This window comes from Anomaloglossus baeobatrachus, chromosome 8 (assembly GCF_048569485.1).
Source record: "Anomaloglossus baeobatrachus isolate aAnoBae1 chromosome 8, aAnoBae1.hap1, whole genome shotgun sequence".
NCBI classification, from domain to species: Eukaryota; Metazoa; Chordata; class Amphibia; order Anura; family Aromobatidae; genus Anomaloglossus; species Anomaloglossus baeobatrachus.
The window spans coordinates 76,760,277-76,773,074 of NC_134360.1; the positions used below are offsets into that span (position 1 = coordinate 76,760,277).

Consider the following 12,798-nt stretch of genomic DNA (forward strand, 5'->3'; position numbering starts at 1 on the left):
CAGGTCACTGTTCACTCCTGTCAGTCAGTCTGCTCACTTTTACTGTCTCTTCTCCACTGTTGTCCACTGTCTGACTGTGCATTATCTGCCCCTCCCACCTGGTTGTCTAGTGGACTGGAGTGGCTCCACCTCTAGGCGGCCATCCATTGGTCCAACCCTAGCCTGGTACCATTCTATGGGGGATGTTGGGGGAAAACATGGATTATCTGGAGTGTTTGTGTGTTACTGGCACTAGTCTTCTGGGTCCCTAGGGGGTAAGCCCTGCATCCTAGTGGGGTGCAGTACCTTGTAGCTCCCTGATGGATTCAGGGGCGCTACATCTGGATCCCTATGCAGGAAAAACGCAAAAAATTTTTATGCGTTTTCTTTATTGCTTTCAATGGTGAAAAACCCTGAAAGAATTGACATATTATTTTTCTGCACCAAATCTGCAAGGAAAAAAAACTCAATGTTGCTGGCAAAATTGCACTGAAAAAATGCATAAAAAACACACTGTGTGCACATAGCGACTTGCCCTTGCGATGTCGCTCCATGTAAAGCCCCCTATAGACATCATAGGACCCTATAGAAAAAGTCATTCATCAAGACCAGCAATTTTCCCGCCGGTCTTGAGGAGGGGTGCTGGAGTCAGACGCTTCTACTTCCTTATGCCTCTTAATGAATCCGGTGCGTCTGAAAAGTGGCGCGTGATTACCGAAAATCTTACTCTAGTCAGGGATTGGAGTCAGATTTATGGTGTAGTGAACACTGCTTGTCATGAATCTGCCTCACCTTGTCTTAGCTGGGTGAAAATGGCGTGAGAACGCCAACAGTTACAAAATTTTAGCGCAACCTTAATTTGCGCCAACATTTTGTGACTTTTCAAAGCTTCTTATGCCATAATTCTAAGGAATTGGGACCAACTATATATGGGGACAGAGTTATCATCACTAGGGAATGAATACTGCGGACCATGTTCCCAGCACATGCTATGAGGAATGTGACTATACGGAGCTGGTAAATTGTAGCCCGAGATTACACACTTTGCTTTACACTTGTTTTTTACTTGTTTTTACATGCTTCTTCTCAATTTGTTTTGGATTTTACATGAACAAGAGAAAGCTGTATTCTCTGTGTCAAGAGCTGACAAATATATGGTTGGGAGGGAAGGGATTTCATGGGTTATGGGCTTATTATAGCTTACATCTCTCTCTTTTCTGTATTAAAAATGAGTAATTTAAAAGAAACCGGACATTAGCATTTTGCGTATCAAGCTGCATCCTATCGTCATTGTTAGGCCTAGGACACTTGGTGAGTAACCCCTCCAATCTATCCTAAACTCTGCGGCCCACTTAATCCACCTCTCCCCCCACTACTCCCCAGCCTCTCCACTCTGCCAATCCCTTCACTGGCTTCCCATCACCCAACGACTCCAGTTCAAAACATTAACCATGACATACAAAGCCATGCACAACCTGTCTCCTCCCTACATCTGTAGGGACCTAGTCTCCCGGTACCTACCTGCACGCAACCTCAGATCCTCACAAGATCTCCTTCTCTGCTCCTCTCTTATCTCCTCTTCCCACAATCGCGTACAAGATTTCTCCCGTGCATCCCCCATACTCTGGAACGCTCTACCTCAGCACATCAGACTCTCCCCTACCGTGGAAAGCTTCAAGAGGAACCTCAAGACCCACCTCTTCCAACAAGCCTACAACCTACAATAGCCCTCAGTCCAGTAGACCACTGCGCAACCAGCTCTGTCCTTACCTATTGTACCATCACCCATTCCCTGTAGACTGTGAGCCCTCGCAGGCAGGGTCCTCTCTCCTCCTATACCAGTCTGTTTTGTACTGTTAATGATTGTTGTACGTATACCCTCTTTTACTTGTAAAGCGCCATGGAATAAATGGCGCTATAATAATAATAAATAATAATAAGAGTGGAATGTGATAAAAAATCACATTCCACTTGGGCGAATGTTACTCTGGGGAAGTTCCCATCTGCAATTTTTTTCTCAGCCCTAATCGGAGCGAGAAAACAATTGTAGCATGCTTCGGGTGGAATGCAATCCATATTTACTCACAAACATACAAGTCTATGGGTGCAAGTGAAAATCAGAATGCACTCGGATGATATCAGAGTGCAGTGCGATATTCGCAGCAACTGACAATGGAGGAGATGGAGAGATTAATCCATCCCTCTCCTCCGCAGCTGTGATCCGATCGCAGGATCAAGCTACTTTCACCCCTGGAGCATAAAATCATATTGGGGATTATGCACTATAATATATTTTTCTACAACACTTCAACTCCTTACTTATATTGTGACCCCTTTTACCTCTTTGTTTTTTGCACACCCGAGTCTCTTCCTTGTATTTTATTATATTTTTGTACTGTGTTGTTATTAATGATTTTTGCATAAAATGTACATTTTAGATGGATCGTTACACTCCATTGCTTATTTGAAGGACTGAAAAAAAAGATTATATATAGTATGTATGTATATCTACAGTGGATATGGAAAGTATTCAGACCCCTTTAAATTTTTCACTCTTTGTTTCATTGCAACCATTTGGTAAATTCAAAAAAGTTCATTTTCTTTCTCATTAATGTATACTCTGCAACCCATCTTTACAGAAAAAAACAAATGTAGACATTTTTGCAAATTTATTAAACAAGAAAAACTGAAATATCACATGGTCTAAAGTATTCAGACACCATCCGTACCCAGTGTGATCTCCTATCATTATGTATATTACCATCCCTTATGACATAGTGCCCTCTCTTGTTATGTACATCACTCTACCTTACATATCGGATTCTCTTATTTTTGTTATTTATATCATCCTGTCTTTATTTCATAGCATTCTCTCTTGTTAGATATGAAATGACATGACTGCTGATGGAACATGGGAAAGTTTCTTTTCTAATGGAGGAGCTGATGGACTAGTCCTCTGGTCAGACATTCCTCCATCAGCAGTCAATTCATTTTATATCTAACAAGAGAGGATTATATAATAAAGAAAGGGTACTGTGAATAACAAAAATAATGAGACTATGCTATGTAAGGGACGGTGCTATACATGAGACATAATACTAGGTAATAATGTGACAGTGCTGCACATAACAGAGGACGCTATATAATAAGGGCCAGCGCCTATCATAACTAGACAGGATGGTACGTTATAAGGGATCATATATATAGTAAAAGAGGAAAGTCTAAATAAGGACAATGCTATATATAACAGACAGCACACTATAAACTAAGGGACTATGCTATATGTTAGGGCCAGGTGGACGGGCAGACCCAGGAGGTGGATCCACTGGGCCGAACTCCTTGATGAAGGCAAGGGGTCCGGTAGCCGGAGCACTACGGGTAGCAGGACAGTCCGTGTACAAGAGTCTAATGGAGAAGTCCCTGGGACCACGGAGTCACAGATGGTAGTCCGGGTGACGGAGCTCAGGTTCGGAAGCCAAGATGATGTCAGGCGGAGTCCGGAACCGTTGGAGCGAGATGACGGGTCACCACAGGGATCAGAGATGGTACGGACTGTCAGGATGGCAGATCGGGGTGCGGGATGCGGCAGGACCGGATGGCGAAGCAGGATCGGCTCTAGAAGAGAGATACGTAAGTATGGCAGAAAGACACAAGGAGACCTGACTCCTAGCTTAGGAAACACGAAGATCAGGCCCCGCCCCCTTGGACATCAAACCCCTTTATACCCTGTACCTGTTTGCATCATTTCCTGTTAATGGACGCTGGCCCTTTAAGAAAGGGTCAATGACCGCACGCCCTAATGCGCATGCGCGCGGCCCGAGTGCCAGAAGCCAGAGCAGGAAGCTGCGAGGAGGAAGCAGCAGGGCCGGGCTGGGGCTGAGAAGCCGACGGGCGCCGGGAGCGGGGACCAGGACGCCGGGGACGCGCCGGCAATGGATGCTGGAGAGCGGGGAGCGGCGGTGACCGGACCAAGGAACCGGGAAGCGAGGCAGGGGAGCCGGGGAGCGTGACAGGTGAGCCGGGGGGCAGCGCAGGGGACCCGGGGAGCGTGACACTATACATAATAAGGCTACATTCCTGTATCTGTGTGAAGTGTCAGGCTGCTTTCACACATCCGGTTTTTGCTGTGCGGCACAATCCGGCACTTTGCTGAAAAAACAAAACCGTTTTTTTTGCCGCCGGTTCCGTTTTTTCCTGCATTGACTTTCATTAGTGCCGGATTGTGCTGCATGGCCTTGCGTTCCGTCCGGTTTTTGCCGCATGCGGCATATTTAGCCGATGCGGCGGCCGGATGGAACGTTGCCTGGCACGTTTTTTTGTGCTGCAAAAAAAAAACCGCATCGCGCCGCATCCGGCCAATGCGGCACATTTTCCAATGCATGCCTATGGACGCCGGATGTGGCGCGATGCGGCAAAAACCGCATTCGGCCGCCGCATGCGGTTTTTGCCACTGCGCATGTTCAGTAGCCTGCCGCAAGCGGCAAAAACCGGACGGCCGCATTTAAAAAACGTATGCAAAGGATGAGTTTTTTTCGCTGCATCCGTTGCATAGGTTTTTAGAGCCGGACTGGCCGGCTCTGCCCCTACCAGATGTGTGAAAGCAGCCTCAGTGTGCAGCCCAATTTTTACATCCAATGACTGGTGATGTTTTCTGATAAGAGTCATGTCTGTTTCGTCTCCATCTGGTCCAATCTTTATGACAATCTTTATGACAACATCTTCCAGCCACGACTCGTCAATCTAATCACTGCAGCCCTTAAAAAAGCAAGGTCACATATATTGTATACATACATTTGTCTACTGAATAAAAAATCACCCACACTGCGCCCTTGAATACAAACATGTACCCCACCATTACTATACTATTGGACACGCACCATTCAAAATATAAAGGGATAAGCCAGCCTCCCATTGACTATAATTTTGACTGGCCATTTCTGGTATAATGTGCCTGATCCTGAGCCCATTCCTAGTAGAATGGCTCCCATTCTGGCCCTTTCCAGTAATAATGTGCCCTATACTGGGCCCCTTCCTGGAATAATGTCTTCCAATTTGGGCTCATTCTTGGTATCATATGTTCCATGCCATTCCTGGTATAATGTCACTCATCCCAAACACATTCCTAGTATTTTCTCCCATTCTGGGCTCTTTGTAGTAATGATGTGCCCCATACTGGGGACCTGTAAAAAACATTAAAATTAATACATCTAGTTCTCAAACATTTTATAGTAGGACATATATGTTCACAGTTCTGTTTATGTTGGAGGGCATAGTTTATTAATAAAGTTCTTATAAGGAATAAATATTAAAATATCCATATTGATTATACATAAGTGCTGACATGGAAGGATATATATATTCTTTTGGAAGCTTCTAGAGATTACACCATGTGACATGCGTCCAGCAGTAATTTCCCTATATGGTTTGAACAGTTGTCATATAACACACGATGGAGGGGGCTATGGCTGCTCCTGCACGTTGTCAGCTGTCCCAGAATGCTTCCAGGCCACAAGATGAACACATGCTGAGAGGCTATGGTATATCACCCCTGCCTTACCATTCAGAATCCAAGGAGAGATGGATGAAGATTTTCTATTGATCAGTATGGACTAAATGAACTCTTTTCCGTAAGCTAATGAAGTATATTATTTTTCCTTTCTGTAACTGAACCCTGGCAACCATTTTTAAATAGATAAAATACATTTATTTTTTACATTTTTCAAGTTCTTTCTTTCATGCGCCTTTACGTATTTGAAGAAAAATATATTTAAGAGTATATTTTTAACATTTGGCGAGCTCAGTCATTCGTGTTTCATTTTTGTGCTTCTTCCTTCACTTTGCATAAGGGGGGACAGAGAGACATATGCCTCCTGCAAAGTGACAGGGAATCGACAATTTATAAAAATCACGCAGAACCTAGGAAATACGTATAAGTCAAGTTGCATGAATGTTTTTTTAAATGAACTTTAAAGACTTTATAAAGCCACAGAAGTTAACTTTTGACGTATTTTTGAGCAAGAAAGATAAAGTCAGTCCATAAGAAGTATTGGACGTGTTGAACAAGGTGAATCAAGTCTTAGAGGATCATCCATGAGATCATCTGATCATTTCAGGTAAGAAAATGGATTTTATCCCTTTATATGTTAAGCAAAGTAAAATTCAGTTCACTTATTCAGATATTTCTAATGTGGAGGAGATTTGGTTACGTTTTTATGGGGAGTGTGAACTTGAGAATTCACGTATAGAATGTGCAAGGTCTTTTAATAGAGAGAAACAGAAAATCAGAAATGTCTGTCATTTAGTCTATGAATTTCACAAATTAATTGTAGAAAAATGTAAAAGTGGTGGAAATAGACAACCTGAATTGTCAGGAAAGTCAGTGATAGAGAAATCCAAAGACTGCTTAGAACTTGGAATGTCAGTCAGTAATATTGTGAATTCTGACTGTAATGTTGCAAATGAAAAGTCAGATTTAGACTGTAATTTTGCAAATCAGAATCTTGATAATGGCGGCAGACATGTGCTACGTAATCAAGGTGACTTTCAGAATAGTGGGAAAGAAGCAGGAAATGACGTAGGGAAGCCAGAAGGGGGAGGAACCAGAGTGGGACACGTGCAGAGAGAAAATGGCGACGATCAGTTTAAAAAAATAGAACAGACTAAGTTAGGAATTAAACTTAGAAAGAATCTATTGGACATATGCAAATTAATTCCCGCATATAATCCTAAAATACATGTTTGCAGAAATTCAGAGATATTTGAAAGTTCCGTTGAGAAGTTAAATTTAACCAATAGTGAGACGAATCAGTTATTCCGTATGTGGATACCTCAGCATTTCTTTAGACAATTGGCATTAAAAAAGTCTTCTGACAATGAGACATTTGATTGTTCAAATGATAACGATATCATAAGGCTGAAAAATCTCATCTTCTGTGCAAGGAATGAATCTGATCCAAATTATGAGATGTTGAAGGAATTACAAATTGAACTGAATGAAAGTACGTTCTCATTCATGTCTGTTTTTGAACGTTTGTATAGGGCGGTCATTCCAAATGTCAGACTGAATGGAATGATCCATTTATTCATCAAGAAATTTAATTTCCTTGATAATACAGCCTGTACGGTGGCATTAAATAAAAAGTCCCTATTCGAATGTACGACATTTATCGATTTTGTTAGAAATCGCCAAAGTCAATCAAAACAGAAATTAATTAATTCTGAAAAACCAACACGAAAAAGGGAGAGATTCTGTAAAAAACCAACAGTGTCTCCCAGATCCAGATATTTCTGTGACAGGATGTATGAAATTTGCAGGAAAATGCATACGTGTTACAAACCATACAATCCATCCCAATTATTATCATCTAAAAATCTTTTTCCACAGGAAAAACCTTTGTTTCCCTTGTCTCCAGTGAAGGGATCTGACCCTTCTCCTTCTACTCCTACTTCTATCAGGTGATATCTCTCCTAATCCCGGTCCACCCCATGCTAACTTTACCCCCTTCCCCACCTCCCATAGAAACCCTGATAATATTATTAACATTCCCTGTACACCCTCACTTCCCTCTTTTAATTGTGCTCTATGGAATCCACGGTCTGTATGTAACAAGCTTCCTTACATCCACAACCTCTTTCTCAATAACTCTCTTAACTTACTAGCCCTCACTGAAACCTGGATTCAGGATTCTGATACTACTTCCCCTGCTGCCATCTCTCATGGTGGTTTACACTTTACCCATTCACCAAGACCTGGAAACAGACATGGTGGTGGAGTTGGGTTACTCCTGTCCCCACAATGCACTTTCCAGGTCATCCCCCCAGCTCCATCACTCTCATTCCCATCCTTTGAGGTTCACACCATCAGGCTCTTCCATCCCCTTCCCCTCAGAGTAGCTGTCATATACCGTCCCCCAGGCTCACCCACCCAGTTCCTTGACCACTTTTCAGCCTGGCTGCCACACTTCATGTCCTCTGAATTGCCAACCCTGATCCTAGGAGACTTTAACATCCCCATGAACAGCCCCTCCTCCCCTTCTGCATCCCAGCTTCTATCTCTCACCACCTCTCTTGGCCTCTCACAACTCTCATCCTCAGAGACACATGAAGATGGTAACACCCTTGACTTGGTCTTTTTCCGCCTCTGCTCAATCTCTCACTTTGACAACTCACCTCTTCCCCTCTCTGACCACAACATCCTCTCCTTCAAGCTTACAAACCGTCGTCCACTCCAGCACACTCCCACCTATCACACATTCAGAAACCTACAGGTCATTGACTCTCAAACACTTACAGACTCTCTACACTTATCACTATCCCCTATCTCCTCACTTTCATGCCCTAATCTGGCTGTAAAGCACTACAATGACACACTCAGAAGCACCCTGGACCAAGTAGCACCCCTCACCCTCAGAACCTCCAAACACCGAGTAAAACAACCTTGGCTCACATCACAAACTCGATTTCTCCAGCGATGCTCTAGGAGTGCCGAGCGCCTATGGAGGAAATCCCGCACACCAGAAAACTTCATCCACTACAAGTTCATGTTAAGGACCTACAACTCTTCCCTTCACCTCGCCAAACAGACCTACTTCACCACCCTTATCTCCTCACTAGCCAACAATCCAAAAAAGCTCTTTGACACCTTACACTCCCTCCTCAGTCCCAAAGCACAGACCCCTATCACAGACCTTCATGCTGATGACCTGGCCTCGTATTTCACAGAGAAAATAGAAAACATCCGCCAAGAGATCAGCTCCCAGTCACTAAGCGTTGTGAATCCCATCCCTCGCCACATCCCATCCAGCTCACTTTCCACATTTGACCCAGTCACAGAGGAGGAAGTCTCCAGGCTCCTCTCTTCTTCTCATCCTACCACTTGCCCTACTGATCCCTTCCCCTCACGCCTACTCCAGACACTCTCTCCGGTTGTCACCACTCACCTAACTAAAATCTTCAATCTCTCTCTCTCTTCTGGTATTTTCCCTTCCTCCCTCAAACACTCTATTATTACTCCATTATTAAAAAAACCTTCTCTCGATCCGTCCTGCACAAGCAACTACAGACCAGTCTCCAATCTCTCCTTCATCTCTAAACTCTTGGAGCGCCTGGTCTACTCTCGTCTCACCCGCTACCTCTCCTCTCACTCTCTTCTAGATCCTTTACAGTCTGGCTTCCGCCCTTTACACTCAACAGAAACTGCTCTTGTCAAAGTGACCAATGACCTATTGACAGCAAAACGTAACGGTGACCACTCGCTGCTTATTCTTCTTGACCTTTCTGCAGCCTTCGACACTGTTGACCACCATCTCCTTCTCTCTATGCTCCATTCTATTGGCCTAAAGGACACTGTGCTTTCCTGGTTCTCTTCCTATCTTTCTGGCCGCTCGTTCAGTGTATCATTTGCTGGCTCCACATCTTCTCCTCTTCCTCTCACTGTTGGGGTCCCTCAAGGTTCAGTCCTTGGCCCTCTTCTGTTCTCCCTCTACACTGCCCCAATTGGACAGACCATCAGCAGATTTGGCTTTCAGTACCATCTTTATGCTGATGACACACAGCTATACACCTCCTCCCCTGAGCTCACCCCCGCTGTACTACAGAACACAAGTGACTGCCTGACTGCAGTTTGCAACATCATGTCTGCTCTCTATCTGAAACTTAACCTTTCCAAAACTGAACTTCTTCTTTTCCCTCCATCTCCCAACCTTCCTAAACCTGACATCTCCCTCTCTGTGTGTGGCACAGCGATAAGTCCTAGGCCGCAGGCCCGCTGTCTGGGGGTTATACTTGACACTGATCTCTCCTTCACCTCCCACATACAATCTCTTGCCCGCACCTGCCGCTTGCACCTTAAGAACATCTCTAGAATCCGCCCCTTTCTCACAATGGAAACGACAAAAACCCTCACCGTGGCCCTGATCCACTCTCGCCTTGACTACTGTAACTCTCTATTAATTGGTCTCCCCCTAACTAGACTCTCCCCTCTACAGTCCATCCTTAATGCAGCAGCCAGGGTCACCTATCTGGCTAACCGCTACTCGGACGCCTCTGCGCTGTGCCAGTCATTGCACTGGCTGCCCATATATCACAGGATCCAATTCAAACTGCTTGTTCTCACCCACAAAGCTCTCCACAGTGCAGCACCCTCCTACATCTCCACCCTCCTCTCTGTCTATCATCCCACCCGTTCTCTACGCTCTGCAAATGACTTTCGACTAACATCCACACTAATTCGAACCTCCCACTCCCGAATCCAAGACTTCTTCCGAGCTGCACCAAACCTCTGGAACGCTCTACCCCAAGAAGTTAGGACAAATCACAACTTACTCAGCTTCAGACGCTCCCTAAAAACGCATCTTTTTAGGGCGGCCTATCACACTCCCTAGCCAAACTAATTTCACATAATCCCTCTACAACTTCTCAGAACATAACCCCACGTCAAACTCCTTGGCACCCAAATGCATCTCAAGGCTCTTGCCAACTGGTCCAGGAAGCCATCATCTATCCCCCATGAGCTGGCTGGATTGTCATTTTAAATAAACACTTGTACCTTGCCCCTCCCCCCATCTCATTGTAGATTGTAAGCTCTCACGAGCAGGGTTGCCATTTTTCCTTTTAAATATTGTAGCCTCTATAATTGTTACTTGTTTGTATATGTTTATGTATATGATATGTATATGTTCCTCCTGAATTGTAAAGCGCTGCGGAATATGTTGGCGCTATAGAAATAAAGATTATTATTATTATTATTATTAAGGGATTGGTCACAGGATCAGATATTGATGGTCCCAGACAAATGATGAGTAAAAGCTTTGAAAGACAGAAACAGGTGTCTTGTGCAGATTCTCTCCCCGGGTTAGAATTTGATAGCCAGCAACAGCTGGGTGGTCTTTCAGAGAGAGAAATTCTTTCTCATTTAAGAAAAAAACTTGAGTTACAAAATAATTTCAGAGATTCCTACAAGTTGAAAATGAATCTAATAGATCGAATTTTTGAAGAAAAATTTAGGTTTGGTCTTCAGCTAAATAAAGTGGATTTCTGGGTAAATTAATTTTATTATTTGATAAATATGATTATTCATATACAGTGAATCTATGCATATATATATATATATTAAAAGTAGTGATAGTAAATCAAGGTCATATTTTCATTTAGTTAAATGATAGTTTAAATGTTATAAATTAATAATTTGATCTCTGTATATGAATAATAATATTTAAAATGTAATAATAAGAGGAAGTAACTGATTTTAAGTGTTTCATTTTTTATCATAAATATGATAATAATTTTATTCTTTTATTTCCCTCAGAATTTATCAGTAAAGCAGATTGATGAAGTATTAACTTTTTATTTATACATTTGTTCTTGTCCTCAATCAGGTAACATATATCTTATTGTGTAAGGTTAATTGCGAAAGCATGATTAATAATAATAATTATTATTTTCTCAGGTACCAATTGCCAGAGAACCATTACTTTAACGTTTCTTTTATGAATATATATCTTCCTTAAGCCCACTTTACACGTTGCAATTAGTTGTACAATCGCATTTGCGATGTGACACGCCCAGGTTGCATACGGGATCTTATGAGATTGCACGTTGGTCATTCATTTGCTGTCACACTTGCGTTAGTAGTCTATGTTAAATTGGTCAATTTTATGTGCGATCCTTTAGATCATGTGTTCTGTGACGTATGCATTGGGCACCTTTTTTTTTTTTTTATTTATTGACTTGCCAAGCGTGTGTACTGTGTAGGGATGCGTTTTTACTATGTCATCTGCCGTTCAGCTCTGCTACATGGCCGCTGACAGCAGACACAGACAGCCATGTAGCAGAGCTGAATGGCAGATGACAGCAGACACAGACAGAGCCGCACTGTCAGAATGAACTCGGGTGAACTTCACCCGACTTCATTGTCATGCTGCGGCTCTGTCTGTGTCGCGCCCTGATTAGCGGTCACCAGTGAAGGACTCACCGGTGACCGCTAATCTCTAAGTTACTGAAGTTAGCTGCCCTCTCTCATACTCACCAAACCCCGATCCCCGGCACTGCACGGCGTTCACACTGCTCCGGCGGCTTTTACTGTTTTGAAAAAGCCGGCCGTCCATTAAACAATCTCGTATTCCCTGCTTTCCACGCCCACCGGCGCCTGTGATTGGTTACAGTGAGACACGCCCCCCACGCTGAGTGACAGGTGTCACACTGCACCCAATCACAGCAGCCGGTGGGCGTGTCTATACTGTGTAGTGAAATAAATAATTAAATAATTAAAAAAAACGGCGTGCGGTCCCCCCCAATTTTAATACCAGCCAGATAAAGCCATACGGCTGAAGGCTGGTATTCTCAGGATGGGGAGCTCCACGTTATGGGGAGCCCCCCAGCCTAACAATATCAGCCAACAGCCGCCCAGAATTGCCGCATACATTATATGCGACAGTTCTGGGACTGTACCCGGCTCTTCCCGATTTACCCTGGTGCGTTGGTAAATCGGGGTAATAAGGAGTTATTGGCAGCCCATAGCTGCCAATAAGTCCTAGATTAATCATGTCAGGCGTCTATGAGACACCCTCCATGATTAATCTGTAAATTACAGTAAATAAACACACACACACCCGAAAAATCCTTTATTAGAAATAAAAAACACAAACATATACCCTGGTTCACCACTTTAATCAGCCCCAAAAAGCCCTCCATGTCCGGCGTAATCCAGGATGCTCCAGCGTCGCTTCCAGCGCTGCTGCATGGAGGTGACCATAATTATAATATTATTATAATTATTATAAATAATGAAGGAATTTATACCGAATATATCTTATTCTTAGA

General features: G+C 43.5%; 1 protein-coding gene across 2 annotated transcripts in view; it reads right to left on the reverse strand.

The window, feature by feature from the left end:
• Positions 1–2,706: 2,706 nt before the first annotated feature.
• HMGXB4 (HMG-box containing 4) overlaps positions 2,707–12,798 on the reverse strand; it is an 84,169-nt gene continuing 74,077 nt past the window's right edge. For both annotated transcript variants that reach the window (XM_075320861.1, XM_075320859.1), the window contains one exon: positions 2,707–3,594. In XM_075320861.1, the coding sequence (XP_075176976.1) occupies positions 3,535–3,594 (60 nt within the window). In that variant the 3' untranslated portion in view covers positions 2,707–3,534. The remainder of the gene's footprint in view (positions 3,595–12,798) is intronic.